Source organism: Zophobas morio, unplaced genomic scaffold, assembly GCF_036711695.1.
Source record: "Zophobas morio isolate AGI-343-1 ecotype UQ-CSIRO unplaced genomic scaffold, CSIRO_AGI_Zmor_V1 ptg000026l, whole genome shotgun sequence".
Classification (NCBI taxonomy): domain Eukaryota; kingdom Metazoa; phylum Arthropoda; class Insecta; order Coleoptera; family Tenebrionidae; genus Zophobas; species Zophobas morio.
The window spans coordinates 13,373,515-13,393,978 of NW_026972131.1; the positions used below are offsets into that span (position 1 = coordinate 13,373,515).

The 20,464-nt window shown below is 29.2% G+C and overlaps 2 protein-coding genes across 2 annotated transcripts; one reads left to right on the forward strand and one right to left on the reverse strand.

Moving 5' to 3' along the window:
• Positions 1 to 1,450: 1,450 nt before the first annotated feature.
• On the reverse strand, positions 1,451 to 3,917 carry LOC135136169 (uncharacterized). Its single transcript, XM_064065328.1, has 5 exons — positions 3,535 to 3,917; positions 2,863 to 3,487; positions 2,092 to 2,812; positions 1,874 to 2,045; positions 1,451 to 1,820 (listed from the first exon to the last, which is right to left on the reverse strand). Exons 2-5 carry the CDS (start codon positions 3,469 to 3,471, stop codon positions 1,535 to 1,537), a joined length of 1,788 nt encoding a protein of 595 aa, XP_063921398.1. The 5' UTR covers positions 3,472 to 3,487; positions 3,535 to 3,917; the 3' UTR covers positions 1,451 to 1,534.
• Positions 3,918 to 8,590: 4,673 nt separating this feature from the next.
• On the forward strand, positions 8,591 to 20,097 carry LOC135136295 (uncharacterized). The gene is made up of 6 exons (XM_064065508.1): positions 8,591 to 8,693; positions 8,818 to 8,916; positions 9,142 to 9,389; positions 17,876 to 18,355; positions 18,443 to 18,877; positions 18,922 to 20,097. The coding sequence occupies exons 1-6, from the start codon at positions 8,654 to 8,656 to the stop codon at positions 19,195 to 19,197; spliced, it is 1,578 nt and encodes a 525-aa protein (XP_063921578.1). The 5' UTR covers positions 8,591 to 8,653; the 3' UTR covers positions 19,198 to 20,097.
• The last annotated feature ends 367 nt before the right edge of the window (positions 20,098 to 20,464 follow it).

A 20,464-nucleotide genomic window follows, 5' to 3' on the forward strand; every position in this document is an offset into this window, starting at 1 on the left:
TTGAATTTTAATTTTCGATTTTCCTGTTTTTCTTTTTTAAAATATTTCGATTATTCAATTTTTTAATTTCTCAATTTATCGAATTCAGATGTTTCGTTGTTTTGATTGTTCAATTTCTCAATTTTTCAATTTTTAACTTTCCTTTACGGCTTCTGACTTCTCAATTTCTCGATCCTCCGATTTTTCGATTTCTCGAAGTCTCAGTTTTTGAATTTTTCGATTTTTGGATTTCTCGGTTTTTAGATTTTTTTCTTTGGAGCTTTTCAATTTTTCAATGTCCCGATTTTTCAATTTTTCAAATTGAATTGGATTTCTCGATTCTTCAATTTTGCGATATTTTAATTATTCAATGTTTTAAATTTTAGAGTTTTCGATTTCTCGATTTTTTGACTTTTCAGTTCTTCAGTATTTAAATTTTTCAAATTTTTGCGTTAAATTTTCAATTTTCTGATTTCCCAGTTAATCTATTTTTGATTTTCCCACTTCTCAAAGTTTCGATTTTTCAGTTCTTCAATTCTTCGATTTTTCGACTTCGCTTTATTGATTTGTCGATTTCTCAATTTTTGGATATTTCTTTCAGTTTTGATATTTTTCAATACTTCGATTCTTTGATTTTTCGACTTTTAGATTTTTCTATTTTTTATTTTTGGATTTTCAGTTTTTTGTTTTTTATACTTTAGATTTTTCAATGTTTCGATTGTTTTATATTTCAATTTCTCAATTTTTCAAATTTTCCATATTTTAATTTTTAAATTTCAATTTTTGAATTTTACAATGTTTCGACTTTTCGATTTGTTGGTTTTTCCATTTTTGCTTTTCGGTTTCTCGATTTTTCGATGTTTAGATTTTTGATTTATCCGATTTTTCAATTTTCCAATTTTTTAAATTTTCCCCTTCTCGATTCGTTGATTTTTCAGGTTTTCGATTTTTAAATTTTAGATTTTCGAATTTTAATTTTTTTGAATTTTTGATGTTTGGATTTCTCCATTTTTCACTTTTAGGATATTTTAACTTTTCAATGTTTTAAATTTTAGATTTTTCGATTTTTTAGTTCTTCAATATTTTTTTATTTTTCAAAATTTCGCGTTTCTGAATTTTTAGTTTTCGGATTTCTCAATTAATCTATTTTTTTATATTCCCATTTCTCCACTTCCTGAAGTTTCAATTTTTCAGTTCTTCAGTTCTTCAATTTTTCGATTATTCAGGTTTTTGATTTTTCAATTTTTCGATTTCTCAATTTTAACTTTTCAATTTTTAAATTTTTTTTTTTTCGATTTTTTGAGTTTTCAGTTCTTCCATATTTCAATGTTTTAAGTCTGCTACATTTAATTTTTGCGATTTTAAATTTATTTCTTGATGTCTAAATCGTATATATTTAAATGGTGATAAATATTTTGTGATAAAATGCATTTTAGTTTCAAACATAATATGTGTTTAATGATTTGACTACTTTATAAAATCAAGTATATTTTGTAAAATGTATAAAAATTCACAAGCAAATTCTATCACAATCAATTGCCAATAATTTATTTCTTTACTTATTTTCTTTTCCAACCTTTTTAGTAATGGAGGGTCTTCGAATCACTTTGTTGTTGTCTTTCAATACACTGGTGTGGGTTGGGTGCGAAAATGAGTTTCTTTGTGGACCCAAGTGGCTTGAAGGCTTCACTTTCCGGTCTAAACTGCGTGCTCTAACCGCCGTTTTGTTGCTACTTTCAGTCGTTTTCTTTATTTCAATAGAGGAGCGCGTTTTCGCAAATTTATTACCACCATCTGAACTCCTATTAAAAGAACTTAATTTCGGTTTTACAATTTTGGAGCTGCAAAAATTAAAAACCGACTATGGAGAGCTGCAAAAACTACTAAATCATACCCAATACAAGCAGGCAAATTCGGTCTGGCTAGGGGCGAACTAACAATTCCGTTTTTAGGGTAATCAGGGGTTGACTGTCCAATTGGTTTAAAATTCGTTCCATTAATCGGCGTGACGCTCTTTTTTAATTTCGTAGATTCCGAGTTTTTAGGAGTCAATTTCAAATTATTAGCTACAATTAAAAATTAGATACTTGTTTCAAAAATACAGTGACGTACTCTTTGTTTTTGCCATGGTGTTAATTGGAAGCACCGCTTTCATTGGACCCTTTTTCACACCCAAGACTTTGCTTTCAGATTTTTTTGGCCTGAACATTTTGGAGTCGCTCGAATTCCTCCCTTCGTTGCTAGACGTCGAACAATTGCTCACCCTACTCTGATTGACTTTAATGTTAGTCAGCGACATTTGCCGCGTCTTGCTAAACTTCGGCGGCAACATTTTCGGACTCGTGAACGCTTTATCTCTTGATTTAATAGACAGATCTAGCGGTACGCAATCTTCATCTAGGTGGTTAATACTAGTCTCTGAACGGCTTTTTTTTCGTAAAGGTCGCACCGTTTCAGAGTAGTGGAAGTCGCACGACTGTGATTTAGTGGAAGCGCTCAAATGGAAAAACTCAGCCAAATTTGCTAGAATATTCTGGCCTTCGGTTTTCTTCACCTCGTCGCAATTGTCGTTCAAATAATCCGTCAGCGCGTCTATCATTTCCATGGGGTCTTTGGACTTCGAGCTGGAGCTGTCGCGTCTAGGGGAGTTCAAAGTTTCGTGATTCGTGGACAAGTTGTCATCAGTTGAAATGAACAATTTGTCGATAGTTTTAAAAACTGCGTCTGTTTCACACTTAATGGGGTCCTCAATGTCGAGAATGTTGGCAAAATCGGCTGGTTCTTGCGTGGAGTCCAGCATATAATCTTGCTCTGAAATTGACTGATCCACGTTCTAAAAAAAAAAAAACTATACAGGGTGTTATGCAGTTGTTGAGTACTTACAAAAACGATGTCCGTATCACTGTTATCTGCATCATTACAACTTAAATGTAACGATGGGGGGGCTTCAAACTTAACTTTTTCATCTAAGATTGACGGTAAAGACGCGTTTCTGATTGGTTTATTATTAACAGCTTTGTGTAGTGGCGACTTTGTGGGTATTGTAGGGCTCAAATACACCTGCATTCGTCTAACAAAGTCCGTCGTGTTTCTCAAAGCATCATTCATGACACTGGAAAACGTAGGAACCTGAAATTCGCTTATTGACGTTTGTGCAATTGTGGACACGTTCTTAGTGGTTTCATCTTCATCCGAAATGGTTGGCAAGCTCCCTTTAGATAGAGTAAAATCGTAAGTTTTAATGTTGCTGATTCCTAGTGAGTCCCGTCCTGTGTCCAGATTATCCAGATTGATAATCCCCAAAGACTCTCTTGCAGCGTCATCATGATAAAAACCCAGGGACTCTCTATTGAGGTCTAAAATCCCAAGAGATTCTCTAGCAAAGTCGTCAAAACCGCTTATTTGGAAAATCGAGCGTACACCTAGGGGTGGAGTGCTTACTGGTGAATCAAATAAGGAGTTTTTACCCGCAAAACTCCTTTCGTCGCTCATTTTAACCAAAATTGTGCTAAAAACGTGTAACATAAAACAAGTACGAAAAAACCGGTTGCTCACCTTTTTCCATAGACGTTCACTTAATACTAGTGTGAAACGTAAATAAGTGACTACTACGTACACGGAACACTGATATGGAACCAATTCATTTATAAAATATTCTTAAATATAATTATTGTTCCGTTACACATTAAAATTGCGCAAATTTAAATCGAGTGAGTTGAATTAACTGACAGGCAGGGCTGGCACACGAAAAATGACAGCGAAAGTTACTAGATCATAGATTAATATGGATGCGACATACCGGCTGATTTTGCAAAACCACCCGTATTGAGATTGGAGTCCGAAAGCGCCAAATTTAAATAGTCGATGCCAATAAAAATTTAAAAAACCGAATAACGAAAAATCGAAACATTGAAAAACTGAAAAATCTAAAAACTGAGAAATCGAAAAATCAAAAGATCAAGAACTGGTGGAGTCGAAAAATCGAACAGTTGAGAAACCGAAATGGGTCAAAATCGAAAAATCGAAAAGTTAAAAATTGAAAAATTGACAATCAAAATATCGAAAAATCCAAATCTCGATAAATCCAGAAATTAAAAAACTTAAAAATTCGAAAAATTGAAAAATTGAGAGATTGAAAGATCCAAAGAACGAGAAATCGAAAAGTGATGAAGTCGAAAAATCGAAAAATAGAGAAATCGACAAACAACAACACAACAGTTAAAAGTTGAAAAATTGGAAAAGCGGAAAAATCAAAAAACGAAAAAATGGAAAACTGGAAAAACTGAGAAACCGAAATAGGCCAAAATAAAAAATTGAAAAAATGATAAATCGAAAACGTGAACAATCAAATCTCGATAACTCGGGAATGAAAAATTAACAAATCGAAAAATTGAAAAACAGAACATCTAAAACCAGGAACTCGAAAAATAGAAAGATTAAGAAATATTGAAAAATTAAAATATCGAAAGATTGAAAAATATAAAATTTAAAAATCCAAAAATTGAAAAATCGAAAAAGTGAAAAGGTAGACACATCGAAAAATCCAGCAGTCAAAAATAGAAAACCTGAAGAATAGAAATATCGAAAAATCCTAAAACTGAAATATCGAAAAATCAAAAAAGTGAAGTCGAAAAATTGAAACCTTAAAAAAATTAAAAAATAAAAAATGAAAAACCTGAAAAATCGAAAAATCAAACCATTGACGAACAGGAATATCGAAACCCTCAAAAGTCAAGAAATGGGAAAATCAAAACATCGATTAATTGAAAAATCGAAAAATTGACAGTTTATAAATGTCAAATTTGAGAAATTGAAAAATCGAAAATTTGAAAAAACGACAATTGAAAAACAGAAAATTTAAAAGCGGGAAGTCGAAAAATCAAAAGATTAAGAAATCGAAACATTTGAAAAATTCGAAAACTTGAAAAATTGAAATATCGAAGAACTGAAATGAAAAATCGAGAAATCGAAAAATCTAAAATTTTAAAAATTAAAAAAACCAAAATTTAAAAATCGAAAAAGTAAAAAATCAACACATCGAAAAATTCAGGAGTCAAAAATCGAAAAGTCGACGAATCGAAATATTGAAAAATCCCAAAACTGAAATATCAAAAAACTGAAAAATGAAAGAAAAACTAAAAATGGAAAACTAAATCGGGAAATCAAAACATTGAAAAATCGAAAAATTTAAAACGGCAATGGAAAACAGAAAATCTAAACCGGGGAAGTCGAAAAATCGAAAGATTAATAAGCAATCGAAAAATTGAAAAATCGAAAAAGTAAAAAAACACATCGAAAACTCCAGAAGCCAAAAATCGAAAAGTCGAAGAATCAAAATATTGAAAAATCCCAAAACTGAAATATTGAAAAACTGAAAAATGAAAAAAAAATTGAAAAATGGAAAACCTGAAAAATCCGAAAACTGAAAAATCAAAAACTGAGAACCTAAAAAGTCGAAAAATTCAGCAATAGAAAAATCCAAAAAGTGAGGTCCAAAAATTGAAACCTTAAAAAAATTAAAAAATAAAAAATCAAAAACCTGAAAAATCGAAAAATTAAAGAATTGAAGAACAGGAATATCGAAACCCTCGCAAGTCAAGAAATGGGAAAATCAAAACATCGATCAATTAAAAAATCGAAAAATTGACAGTTCATAAATGTCAAATTTGAAAAATTGAAAATCGAAAATTTGAAAAAATGATAATTGAAAAACAGAAAATCTAAAACCGGGAAATCGAAAAATCGATTGATCAAGAAATTAAAACATTTGAAAAATTCGAAAACTTGAAAAACTGAAATGAAAAATCGAGAATTGAAATATTGAAAAATCCCAAAACTGAAATATCCAAAAATTGAGAACCTAAAAAGTCGAAAAATTGAACAATAGAAAAATCCAAAAAGTGAAGTCGAAAAATTGAAACCTTAAAAAAATAAAAAAATAAAAAATAAAAAACCTGAAAAATCAAAAAATTAAAGAATTAAAAAACAGGAATATCGGAACCCTCGAAAGTCAAGAAGTGGAAAAATCAAAATATCGATTAATTGAAAAATTGACAGTTTATAAATGTCAAATTTGAAAATTTGAAAAATCGAAAATTTGAAAAAACGACAATTGTAAAACAGAAAATCTAAAACCGGGAAGTTGAAAAATCAAAACATTTGAAAAATTCGAAAACTTGAAAACTGAAATATCGAAGAACTGAAATGAAAAATCGAGAAATCGAAAAATCTAAAATTTTAAAAATTAAAAAATCTAAAATTTGAAAATCGAAAAATTGAAAAATCGAAAAAGTAAAAAAATCAACACATCGAAAACTCCAAAAGCCAAAAATCGAAAAGTTGAAGAATCAAAATATTGAAAAATCCCAAAACTGAAATATCGAAAAACTGAAAAATGAAAGAAAAACTGAAAATTGGAAAACCTGGAAAATCCGAAAACTGAAATATCCAAAAACTAAGAACCTAAAAAGTCGAAAAATTGAGCAATAAAAAAATCCGAAAAGTGAAGTCGAAAAATTGAAACCTTAAAAAAATAAAAAAATAAAAAATAAAAAACCTGAAAAATCAAAAAATTAAAGAATTAAAAAACAGGAATATCGAAACCCTCGAAAGTCAAGAAATGGGAAAATCAAAACATCGATTAATTGAAAAATCGAAAAATTGACAGTTTATAAGTGTCAAATTTGAAAAATTGAAAAATCGAAAGATTAAGAAATCGAAACATGTGAAAAATTGAAATATGGAAGAGCTGAAATGAAAAATCGAGAAATGGAAATTTCAAATATTTAAAAATTAAAATACCAAAAAACTGAGAAATCTAAAATTTAAAAATCGAAAAAGTAAAAAGTCGACACATCGAAAAATCCAGAAATCAAAAATGGAAAAGTCGAAGAACAGAAATATTGAAAAATTCCAAAACTGAAATATCGAAAAACTGAAAAATGAAAGAAAAACTGACGAATCGAAAAACTGAAAAATCCCAAAACTGAAATATCCAAAAACTGAGAATCTAAAGAATCGAAAAATTGAGAAATCGAAAAATCAAAAAAGTGAAGTCGAAATATCGAAACCTTAAAAAATCGAAAAATTGAAAAATCAAAAACCTGCAAAATATTAAGATGGAAAAATTGAATAATAAGTAAACTGAAAAATCCCAAAACTGAAATGTCCAAAAACTGAGAAATTAAAAAATTGAAAAATTGAGAAATCGAAAAATGAAAAGTGAAGTTGCAAAATTGAAACCTGAAAAAATAGAAAAATTGAAAAACCAAAAAACGTGAAAAATCAATCAATTGAAAAATCGACAAATAAAGAGTTTATAAAAGTCAAAAATTGAAAAATCGTAAAATTGACAGTTTATAAATTTGAAAAATTGAAAAATCGAAAATCTGAAAAAACGACAATTGAAAAACAGAAAATCTAAAACCGGGGAGTCGAAAAATCGACTGATTAAGAAATCAAAACATTTGAAAAATTCGAAAACTTGAAAAACTGAAATATCGAAGAACTGAAATGAAAAATCGAGAAATCGAAAAATCTAAAATTTTAAATATTGAAAAATTAAAACACCAAAAAACTGAAAATCTAAAACCGGGAAGTCGAAAAATCGAAAGATTAAGAAATCGAAACATTTGAAAAATTGAAGTATGGAAGAGCTGAAATGAAAAATCGAGAAATCGAAAATTCTAAAATTTTAAATATTGAAAAATTAAAATACCAAAAAACTGAGAAATCTAAAATTTAAAAATCGAAAAAGTAAAAAGTCGACACATCGAAAAATCCAGAAGTCAAAAATGGAAAAGTCGAAGAACAGAAATATTGCAAAATCCCAAAACTGAAATATCGAAAAACTGAGAATCTAAAGAATCGAAAAATTGAGAAATCAAAAAATCAGAAAAGTGAAGTGGAAATATCGAAACGTTAAAAAAATCGAAAAATTGAAAAATCAAAAACCTGCAAAATCGTAAGATCGAAAAATTGAATAATAAGTAAACTGAAAAATCTCAAAACTGAAATGTCCAAAAACTGAGAAATTAAAAAATTGAAAAAGTGAGAAATCGAAAAATCAAAAAAGTGAAGTTGAAAAATCGAAACCTGAAAAAATATAAAAATTGAAAAACCAAAAAACCTGAAAAATCAATTAATTGAAAAATCGACAAATAAGGAGTTTATAAAAGTCAAAAATTGAAAAATAAATAGGAATATACTGAAAAGTCCCCAAACTAATATTTCGAAAAACTAAGAATTCGAAAGTTGAAACAGCAGAAATTATGGTCATTATGACTTTTTTCTAGTTAATTTTATTCCTAGTTAGAAACAAACACTGTTGCCAACTTAAATCGACGAGTCCTCAACCGTCATTTAATTTAAACTATGACGCATCTCTATGTTCTCCGACTAGATTTTGTTTTTGCTTTTTGCTACGGGCGCCAAAAACCTCCATTTGAATTTGATTCCCCGAGGGTTTCTTTACGAAAAAATCGATTTTCAATAACCGCAACAAAAATCTGTTTATGATTATCGTCGCGGAAATCGCTGCCGTCGCCGTTTCTTCTCAAAAAATGCGTGCCAGTTTAATTTCGGCCGGCTATTTTAAGACCGCTTGTTTTCAACCAAATATTAATTATATAAGCCGGCGTGCACGTCGACTATTTACACCCAGAAAAGCAAAACAATGGAAAAAGGCTGTTGGAAAGTGGACGACAACGACGAAGGTAAATACGTTTTTTCATTTTTACTTTTGTAATTATTTTTGAAGCTTTTTCTCAGATGATAGCCAATTCAAGTGACTTTCATTTGACTTGGTTAATGGTTATTTGGTTAACTTGTCGTTTTTAGGTCCGGTTACGAGTACGTTTTACAAGCGTGACAAACATCATAAATTTTCGCACGAATTGTGGACCGAACTGTATAAGTCCAAAAATACGGGCTCCAAAGGTATTCCTTATTCCAAATTAACAGCACCCGAAAAACCATACTTTTTAAACTACTAAAATTTACGCATAGTTAGTTAGCACTGCTTGCTCTCATTACTATTTTCATTCCATTACGGACTTTAAAAGCACGTGTTTTTCGCAATCAGTGAACGATGCGACGGATTCACCGATTACGTTTCTGATTTTCGGCGATTCGTGGTCGTGTTGGTGATAATTTTTTTTGTAGCGATTTACATCGATATCGAAGACGAAGAACAGAGGGAGGAAAATAGAGTGTATTCGAGATGGTTTGAACTGCCGGATTTACTCTTGGAAAAAATATTTTCATATTTGTCCATACGGGATAAGTATTATGCCAGTTTGGTGTGTAAGTCGTGGTACAGGGCGTTTTATTTACCGTACGTTTGGTCGCAGTTCGTGCTGGAAGACACCACACTAACTAGAGGGAGATTCAATTACTACTCCGGCTGGCAGGTTGTAGCCCTTTATCATTGTTTAAGTATATTATAGTTGGACAACCTAATACAAATTTTACTAATTTTTCGCCTAAATAGTGAGCTTTAGGACAAGGAATCCAGGGGGCGTGGGACAAATTTTTCGTCAACGCGCATTTTCACTACAGTGAGCCAACGTATTAGGTTTATTTTACTATACATCAGATGGCGCCATCAAACATTAGCAAAGGCAAACACCCTTCACTCTGCTCTTATACGAGGAGTTATCCATAAATCCATAATTAACATTGTTCCGTAAACAGTAATGTGTATAAACATATATGTACAAAATATGAAAATATACTTGACATAAAAAATATGAAGCAACGCGTTGTAACGTGATAAGAAAGAATTGAATTTAAATGAATTTGACGCCTATTTTTATTTGACTATATCTGAAGACTGACAGAAACTTTCCAAGGGTTTTTAAACTGGTATAATTGTTTAGTTTTACAAGATTAAAGTAAAACAAGATTTTAAGTAAAATTTAGATTCGTGGTGTTACAAAAATATTAACACAAAATGAAAATATATGTTCAAAGTAAATAACAGAATGACATAAACTTTCGGCGTTAACATTACAAATAATTACAAGAGAGAAAAAAACGCATTAAGAACTTAAGACGCATGTTTGTAATATCGAGTAGTTAAAGGCTGCTTTGAAGACTGTTTGTTTCTATGAAAAACAATTGCTGTTATCGGACATTTTGGTAGATTTTGTTCCAAAAATACGATATAACTAATTGTTTCTTGAACTAGTTTCCGATTAGATTAGATTACGATTTTTCAATTTTGCTTTTTTAGATTTTCGATTTCTCAATTTTCCAATTTTTTAATTTCTCAATTTTTTGAATATTTCTTTCAGTTATGAGATTTTTCAATATTTCAATTTTTCGACTTTTCGATTTTTTACTTTTTGGATTTTCAATTTATTGTAAACTTTAGATTTTTCAATTCTGCGACTGTTTAATGCTTCGATTTCTCAATTTTTCAACTTTTCGATGTTTTAATATTCCATTTTTTAAAATTCTAGGTTTTTCGATATCTCGAGTTTTCAATTCTTCTATATTTCAATTTTTCAATTTTTCGATTTTTTGAATTTTAATTTTCGATTTTCCTGTTTTTCTTTTTTAAAATATTTTGATTATTCAATTTTTTAATTTCTCAATTTATCGAATTCAGATGTTTCGTTGTTTTGATTGTTCAATTTCTCAATTTTTCAATTTTTAACTTTCCTTTTCGGCTTGCGACTCCTCAATTTCTCGATTCTCCGATTTTTCGATTTCTCGAAGTCTCAGTTTTTGAATTTTTCGATGTTTCGATTTTTGGATTTCTCGGTTTTTAGATTTTTTTCTTTGGAGCTTTTCAATTTTTGGATTTTCCAATTTTTCAATGTCCCGATTTTTCAATTTTTCAAATTGAATTGGATTTCTAGATTCTTCAATTTTGCGATATTTTAATTATTCAATGTTTTAAATTTTAGAGTTTTCGATTTCTCGATTTTTTGACTTTTCAGTTCTTCAGTATTTAAATTTTTCAATTTTTCAAATTTTTGCGTTAAATTTTCAATTTTCTGATTTATCAATTAATCTATTTTTGATTTTCCCACTTCTCAAAGTTTCGATTTTTCAGTTCTTCAATTCTTCGATTTTTCGACTTCGCTTTATTGGTTTGTCGATTTCTCAATTTTTGGATATTTCTTTCAGTTTTGATATTTTTCAATACTTCGATTCTTTCATTTTTCGACTTCTAGATTTTTCTATTTTTTATTTTTGGATTTTCAGTTTTCTGTTTTTTATTTCAATTTCTCAATTTTTCAACTTTTTCATATTTTAATTTTTAAATTTCTAGATTTTTCAGTTTCTCGAGTTTCCAGTTCTATATTTTAATCTTTTAAATTTACGAATGTTTAAATTTTTTGAGATCTCAGTTCATTGAGATTCGGATGTTTCGATGTTTTGATTATTCAATCTCTCGCTTTATCAATTTTTCCATATTTAAGTTTTCGATTTTTCGATTTTGGCCTACTTCGGTTTCTCAATTTTTTGATTTTTCGACTTCTCGATTTTTCGACTCCTCGATTTTTTTTGTCTTTTGATTTCTCGATTTCTCGATGTCTCAATTTTTGAATTTTACAATGTTTCGATTTTTCGGTTTGTTGGTTTTTAGATTTTTTGCTTTTCGGTTTCTCGATTTTTCGATGTTTCGATTTTTGATTTATCCGATTTTTCAATTGTCCAATTTTTTAAATTCTCGACTTCTCGATTCGTTGATTTTTCAGTTTTTCGATTATTAAATTTTAGATTTTTATTTTTATTTTTATTTTTGATTTTTTGATGTTGGGATTTCTCCATTTTTCAGTTTTGGGATATTTTAACTTTTCAGTGTTTTAAATTTTACATTTTTCGATTTTTTAGTTCTTCAATATTTTTTTATTTTTCAAATTTTGACGTTTCTGAATTTTTAGTTTTCGGATTTCTCAATTAATCTATTTTTTTATATTCCCATTTCTCCACTTCCTAAAGTTTCGATTTTTCAGTTCTTCAGTTCTTCAATTTTTCGATTATTCAGGTTTTTGATTTTTCAATTTTTCGATTTTTTAAGTTTGCGATTTTTGGACTCTGCTTTTTTGCCTTTTTTGTTTCTCAATTTTTTAATTTCCTAATTTTTTGATTTTTCGTTCAATTTTGTGATTTTTCAGTTTTTCGATTTCTCAATTTTAACTTTTCAATTTTTGAAATTATTAATTTTTTTCGATATTTTGAGTTTTCAGTTCTCTATATTTCAATTTTTCAATTTTCGGATTTTTTAAATTTTCGATTGTCCAATTTTTTTTTATTTTTCGATTTTCCAATTTTTCGATGTTTCGATTTTTGAATTAACCGATTGTTCAATTTCTCGATTTTTAAATTTTAGATTTTCCAATTTTAATTTTTTTGATTTTTTTATGTTTCGATTTCTCGATTTTACGATGTTTCAATGATACGATTTCTCAATTTTTGTCCTCTTCAATTTTACGGTTTTTAAATATTTCGATTTTTCAATTTTTCAAATTTTCACGTTTCTAAATTTTCAGTTTGCCGATTTCTAAAGTATTTTTTTTTATTTGTCCATTTCTGGACTTCCTAAAGTTTCGATTTTTCACATCTTCAATTCTTCAATTTTTCGATTTTTTAAGATTACGATTTTTCAATTTTGCTTTTTTAGATTTTCGATTTCTCAATTTTCCAATTTTTTAATTTCTCAATTTTTTGAATATTTCTTTCAGTTATGAGATTTTTCAATATTTAAATTTTTCGACTTTTCGATTTTTGAATTGATGGATTTTTTTTCATTTCTCGATTTTTTACTTTTTGGATTTTCAATTTATTGTAAACTTCAGATTTTTCAATTCTGCGACTGTTTAATGCTTCGATTTCTCAATTTTTCAACTTTTCGATGTTTTAATATTCCATTTTTTAAATTTCTAGGTTTTTCGATATCTCGAGTTTTCAATTCTTCTATATTTCAATTTTCCTGTTTTTCTTTTTTAAAACATTTCGATTATTCAATTTTTTAATTTCTCAATTTATCGAATTCAGATGTTTCGTTGTTTTGATTGTTCAATTTCTCAATTTTTCAATTTTTAACTTTCCTTTTCGGCTTCCGACTCCTCAATTTCTCGATCCTCCGATGTTTCGATTTTTGGATTTCTCGGTTTTTAGATTTTTTTCTTTGGAGCTTTTAAATTTTTGGATTATCCAATTTTTCAATGTCCCGATTTTTCTAGATTCTTCAATTTTGCGATATTTTAATTATTCAATGTTTTAGATTTTAGGGTTTTCGATGTCTCGATTTTTTGACTTTTCAGTTCTTCAGTATTTAAATTTTTCAATTTTTCAAATTTTTGCGTTAAATTTTCAATTTTCTGATTTATCAATTAATCTATTTTTGATTTTCCCACTTCCCAGTTTCCATTTTTCAGTTCTTCAATTCTTCGATTTTTCGACTTCGCTTTATTGATTTGTCGATTTCTCAATTTTTGGATATTTCTTTCAGTTTTGATATTTTTCAATACTTCGATTCTTTGATTTTTCGACTTCTAGATTTTTCTATTTTTTATTTTTGGATTTTCAGTTTTTTGTTTTTTATACTTTAGATTTTTCAATGTTTCGATTGTTTTATATTTCAATTTCTCAATTTTTCAAATTTTCCATATTTTAATTTTTAAATTTCTAGATTTTTCGGTTTCTGAGTTTCCAGTTCTATATTTTAATTCTTCAAATTTCCGAATTTTTAAATTTTTTGAGATTTCAATTTATTGAGATTCGGATGTTTCGATGTTTTGATTATTCAATCTCTCGCTTTATCAATTTTTCCATATTTAAGTTTTCAATTTTTTGATTTTTCGACTTCTCGATTTTTCGACTCCTCGATTTTTTTGTCTTTTGATTTTTCGATTTCTCGATCTCTCAATTTTTGAATTTTACAATGTTTCGATTTTTCGATTTGTTGGTTTTTCGATTTCTGCTTTTCGCTTTCTCGATTTTTCGATGTTTAGATTTTTGATTTATCCGATTTTTCAATTTTCCAATTTTTTAAATTTTCCCCTTCTCGATTCGTTGATTTTTCAGGTTTTCGATTTTTAAATTTTAGATTTTCGAATTTTTATTTTTTTGAATTTTTGATGTTTGGATTTCTCCATTTTTCAGTTTTAGGATATTTTAACTTTTCAATGTTTTAAATTTTAGATTTTTCGAAAAACCCAGAAGTCAAAAATAGAAAAGCCGAAGAATTGAAATATTGAAAAATCCTAAAACTGAAATATCTAAAAACTGAAAAATCAAAAGATTGAAGTCGAAAAATAGAAACCTTAAAAAATCGAAAAATTGAAAAATTAAAAACTTGAAAAATAAAAAAATTAAAGAACTGAAGAACAGGAAAATCGAAACACTCGAAGGTCAAGAAATGGGAAAATCAAAACCACCCGTATTGACATTGGAGTCCGAAAGCGCCAAATTTAAATTAAATAGTCGATACCAATAAAAATTTAAAAACCCAATAACGAAAAATCGAAACTCCCAAATTTAAAAAATCGGATAACTGGAAAATCGAAAAACTGAGAAATCGAAAAATCAAAAGATCAAGAAATGGTGGAGTTGAAAAGTCGAACAATTGAGAAACCGACAAACAAAAAGTTAAAAGTTGAAAAATTGGAAAAGCGGAAAAAACCAAAAACGAAAAAATGGAAAACTGGAAAAAACTGAGAAAGCGAAATTGGCCAAAATAAAAAATTGAAAAACTGATAAATTCAAAAATCCAAAAATTGAAAATCGAAAAAGTAGAAAGGTTGACACATCGAAAAACCCAGAAGTCAAAAATAGAAAAGCCGAAGAATTGAAATATTGAAAAATCCTAAAACTGAAATATCTAAAAACTGAAAAATCAAAAGAGTGAAGTCGAAAAATAGAAACCTTAAAAAATCGAAAAATTGAAAAATTAAAAACTTGAAAAATAAAAAAATTAAAGAACTGAAGAACAGGAAAATCGAAATACTCGAAGGTCAAGAAATGGGAAAATCAAAACATCGATTAATTGAAAAATCGAAAAATTGAGAGTTTATAAAAGTCAAATTTGAAAAATTAAAAATCGAAAATTTGACAAAATGACAATTGAAAAACAGAAAATCTAAAACCGGGAAGTCGAAAAATAGAAAGATTAAGAAATATTGAAAAATTAAAATATCAAAAGATTGAAAAATCTAAAATTTAAAAATCCAAAAATTGAAAAATCGAAAAAGTAAAAAGGTTGACACATCGAAAAACCCAGAAGTCAAAAATAGAAAAGCCGAAGAATTGAAATATTGAAAAATTCTAAAACTGAAAAATTAAAAAAGTAAAGTCGAAAAACAGAAACCTTAAAAAAATCGAAAAATTGAAAAATCAAAAAATTAAAGAATTGAAGAACAGGAAAATCGAAACATTCGAAGGTCAAGAAATGGGAAAATCAAAACATCGATTGATTCAAAAATCGAAAAATTGAGTGTTTATAAAAGTTAAATTTGAAAAATTAAAAAATCGAAAATTGAAAAACAGAAAATCTAAAACCGGGAAGTCGAAAAATCAAAAGATTAAGAAATCGAAACTTGGAAAAATTCGAAAATTTGAAAAATTGAAATATGGAAGAACTGAAATGAAAAATCGAAAATTTGAAAAATTAAAAAATCTAAAATTTAAAAATCGAAAAAGTAAAAAAATCGCCACATCGAAAAATCCAGGAGTCAAATATCGAAAAGTCGAAATATTGAAAAATCCCAAAACTGAAATATCGAAAAACTGAAAATGAAAGAAAAACTAAAAATGGGAAACTAAATCGGGAAATCAAAATATCCAAAAATCGAAAAATTTAAAACGACAATTGAAAACAGAAAATCTAAAACCGGGAAGTCGAAAAATCGAAAGATTAAGCAATCGAAAAATTGAAAAATCGAAAAAGTAAAAAAATCGACACATCGGAAACTCCAGAAGCCAAAAATCGAAGAATCAAAATATTGAAAAACCCCAAAACTGAAATATCGAAAAACTGAAAACTGGAAAACCTGAAAAATCTGAAAACTGAAATATCCAAAAACTGAGAAGCTAAAAAGTCGAAAAATTGAGCAATAGAAAAATCCAAAAAGTGAAGTCGAAAAATTGAAACCTTAAAAAAATTAAAACATAAAAAATCAAAAACCTGAAAAATCGAAAAATTAAAGAATTAAAGAACAGGAATATCGAAAGACTCGAAGGTCAAGAAATAGGAAAATCAAAACACCGATTAATTGAAAAATCGAAAATTTGACAAAATGACAAATATTTCGATTTTTCAATTTTTCAAATTTTCACGTTTCTAAATTTTCAGTTTGCCGATTTCTAAAGTATTTTTTTTTATTTGTCCATTTCTGGACTTTCTAAAGTTTCGATTTTTCACATCTTCAATTCTTCAATTTTTCGATTTTTTAAGATTACGATTTTTCAATTTTGTTTTTTTAGATTTTCGATTTCTCAATTTTCCAATTTTTTAATTTCTCAATTTTTTGAATATTTCTTTCAGTTGGGAGGTTTTTCATTATTTCAATTTTTCGACTTTTCGATTTTTGAATTGATGGATTTTTTTGATTTCTCGATTTTTTACTTTTTGGATTTTCAGCTTATTGTAAACTTTAGATTTTTCAATTCTGCGACTGTTTAATGCTTCGATTTCTCAATTTTTCAAGTTTTCGATGTTTTAATATTTCATTTTTTAAAATTCTAGGTTTTTCGATATCTCGAGTTTTCAATTCTTCTATATTTCAATTTTTCAGTTTTTCGATTTTTTGAATTTTAATTTTCGATTTTCCTGTTTTTCTTTTTTAAAATTTTTCGATTATTCAATTTTTTAATTTCTCAATTTATCGAATTCAGATGTTTCGTTGTTTTGATTGTTCAATTTCTCAATTTTTCAATTTTTAACTTTCCTTTTCGGCTTCCGACTCCTCAATTTCTCGATCCTCCGATTTTTCGATTTCTCGAAGTCTCAGTTTTTGAATTTTTCGATGTTTCGATTTTTGGATTTCTCGGTTTTTAGATTTTTTTCTTTGGAGCTTTTCAATTTTTGGATTTTCCAATTTTTCAATGTCCCGATTTTTCAATTTTTCAAATTGAATTGGATTTCTAGATTCTTCAATTTTGCGATATTTTAATTATTCAATGTTTTAAATTTTAGAGTTTTCGATTTCTCGATTTTTTGACTTTTCAGTTCTTCAGTATTTAAATTTTTCAATTTTTCAAATTTTTGCGTTAAATTTTCAATTTTCTGATTTATCAATTAATCTATTTTTGATTTTCCCACTTCTCAAAGTTTCGATTTTTCAGTTCTTCAATTCTTCGATTTTTCGACTTCGCTTTATTGGTTTTTCGATTTCTCAATTTTTGGATATTTCTTTCAGTTTTGATATTTTTCAATACTTCGATTCTTTGATTTTTCGACTTCTAGATTTTTCTATTTTTTATTTTTAGATTTTCAGTTTTTTGTTTTTTATACTTTAGATTTTTCAATGTTTCGATTGTTTTATATTTCAATTTCTCAATTTTTCAAATTTTCCATATTTTAGTTTTTAAATTTCTAGATTTTTCGGTTTCCCGAGTTTCCAGTTCTATATTTTAATTCTTCAAATTTCCGAATTTTTAAATTTTTTGAGATTTCAATTTATTGAGATTCGGATGTTTCGATGTTTTGATTATTCAATCTCTCGCTTTATCAATTTTTTGATTTTTCGACTTCTCGATTTTTCGACTCCTCGATTTTTTTGTCTTTTGATTTTGTGAGTGAGATGTAAAATATATATTCATTCTTTTCTACATGGGAAAGTGATTGTCCGTACAGGTTGTCCAACTATACTATACTTAAACAATGCCTTTATACAATAATTTTTAATACAATAAGTTGACTATTATAATTTAATTGCAGTACGTTTTGGACCACTTGCGTACCCAATCATGTCTGTCTCAAGTCGGCCGAAATTTCCGCCAATTAACGTTCGAGCCCATGCTCAATTTTTACAATTTGTACGAATTCATGAACATGATTTCGTGGTGCACTGAGCAACAAGCCATCAGCAACACCAACCCGGAGTTCGAAGCTGGCAGAAATATACACACCCTAAAGTTCACGTTTCCGTGTAATATGACAAACCGAGACGACACTGAAAGAATCCGTCTGTTTGGAACCGGCGGAAAATTGCTTGCCGCCCTCAAACGACTCATGTCCAATCTGAAAAAACTGAAACGTCTCGAACTAATCGACTTAATGCTGGACCCCAAAGAAGCCCAGTTTCTTTTAGACGAAGTGTGCGAAAAATGCTGCACTACGTTGCAGACGCTTTCAGTAATTAACACAACTCGAGTCCAGTACGAGTTGTTCCACGTCGGGGTTTTCTTAAACTTGCAGGTAAACACCGAATTATTTTTAAAAATCGAAGTTCTAGAAGTTTTGTTGATAAACAACTCTAAAAATACACTACGCGCTTAATTGTAGGTTTTATACATCAGTCCGCAGAACCTCAGCGACGACGTCATCGAGCTTCTCAGTCACACCAACATACAACATATACACATTTTACAAAACAGATACACCCCGAACGATATTAATATAAAACCGGTTGGGTACAAAACGTGGAAAAGTGCTAGGAAAAACAACCCGACGTTTCGAGTGCACTTGCAGATTGAAACTTTGAAAGAAAAACCGCTTATATGGCAACAAGGGGCGCCAGTGAGTTCTATCCTGTACGACTCGCCCCACATCAAAGTCCGAGAAGACTCTGTGATGACCGCTGTCGAATTCTACAAAGACACGTTGAGGGTTTTCGGGCACAAGAACATCCCCCGGTTTCACAGAAGCAAGTCGTTCGATGAACGAGTCGACGGGTGTTTGATGTACCTAGTGCGCCAGTGTTACTACTTAACCACGCTGGTAAGTCTTAAGTCGCTTTAACCCACTTAACTTTAGTTTTCAAGGTGGTTACGGAGCGGATTTCCACCGCTACTGCTCTCCTTCTGGCTTACACAGCCCGTAATCTGAAATATTTGTTTATACGGGGCAACGCGGTCATAATCCGGTGCGACTGGCCACAAAGCCCGGAATGGAGCGACGAGTTTTACACTTGGCTTAAGATTAATAGTAGGTCGTACGAACTCGTGCAGAAGGAAATCAGTCAGATGATGGGTCACAGATGGGAGTTTTTGACCGATAAGCAGTTCAAGCGCTTGCACTGCAATCTGCGACAATTGTGAATGGCTAAAATGGCACTAGGTGCTTGCTTCGAAATCATATAACACGTTTATAAGTGTCACGGGTTCGATGAAAGCAAAATGTACAAACCCGGAAATCGTTGTCCAAATAAACTCAAGTATTTTTTTAATTGTGTTGTGAAGCGACATCTGGTGCGGAGTCGGTAACTACATTTTTCATTTGACACTAACACACGTTCGACATTTCATTTTTGTGACAACAGCGCCACCTATCGGCGCATCTTGTATTTGCGATTTTGCTTGTGCACGACTAAAAGGTCGATTTATAAGCTTGTCGCTGACGTTGCAAATTTTGATAGAGATAATGAGGTCCACCAATTTTTCTAGGAAAGTATCAATTTTGCAATTAGGCTCCGCCCCTCGCTCTGACAACGAATGAAAAATTGAGCTTGGGATGGATATGGGTGGGGCTTAATTTTTGGCTTTTTTTTTAATATACATAGTATTCTTTCAACAACACGATACGTAAAAACATGTTTTTATTTTTTGTGGAGAAATAAGGATTTTGCAATTAAGCTCCGCCCCTCAACTTACAAGGAATAAAAAAAATTACCAGAATTGAGATAGGACGGGTGGGTGGGGCTTATATTTTGCCTTTTTTTTAATATACATAGCCATCTTTTCACGAATATTATTTTGGGTAAGTCGATGTTATTGTGGCAATTTTCATTTTATTATTATTAAATATAGGCGGACGCAACACAAATCAGTGGTCGTATGTTGGTATAAAAACGACGATCTAAAAATTAGACGGCGAAAAATCGAAAATTGAAAAATCGCAATAACAAAAAAGTGAAAAATCTAAAATTTAAAAATTCGAAAAATTGAAAATTTAAAAAACGGACAATCAAAATATCAACAAATTTAAATTTTCGATTTTCAAATTTTTCAATCTTTGGCGTTTCTAAATTTTTGGATTTTTCGATTTCTCAATTTTTCGACTTTCTGATTTTTCGTCTTTCCGATTTCGCGATTTTTCAAATTTTCAATGTTTATTATTTCGATTCGAAATACATATTGAAAAATCCCAAAATAGAAAATTCCCAAAACTTAATAAAGATTGAAAATTTAAAAAATCGCGAATTCGGAAAGACGAAAAATTGAGAAATCGAAAAATCCAAAAATATAGAAACGTCAAAAACTCAAAAATTGAAAAATCGAAATACATATTTAAAAATCCTAAAATTGAAAAATCCCAAAACTTAATAAACGTTAAAAATTTGAAAAATCGCGAAATCGGAAAGACGAA

Coding starts and splice junctions, on each gene's coding strand:
- LOC135136169 (XM_064065328.1), bottom strand. CDS start 3,471: ATGAGCGACGAAAGGAGTTTTGCGGGTAAAAACTCCTTATTTGATTCA. Junction 2,813..2,862: donor GTGATACGGACATCGTTTTT/GTAAGTACTCAA, acceptor TTTTTTTTTTAG/AACGTGGATCAGTCAATTTC. Junction 2,046..2,091: donor CACCATGGCAAAAACAAAGA/GTACGTCACTGT, acceptor TTTTAATTGTAG/CTAATAATTTGAAATTGACT.
- LOC135136295 (XM_064065508.1), top strand. CDS start 8,654: ATGGAAAAAGGCTGTTGGAAAGTGGACGACAACGACGAAG. Junction 8,917..9,141: donor CAAAAATACGGGCTCCAAAG/GTATTCCTTATT, acceptor TTTTTTTTGTAG/CGATTTACATCGATATCGAA. Junction 18,356..18,442: donor GGGTTTTCTTAAACTTGCAG/GTAAACACCGAA, acceptor GCTTAATTGTAG/GTTTTATACATCAGTCCGCA.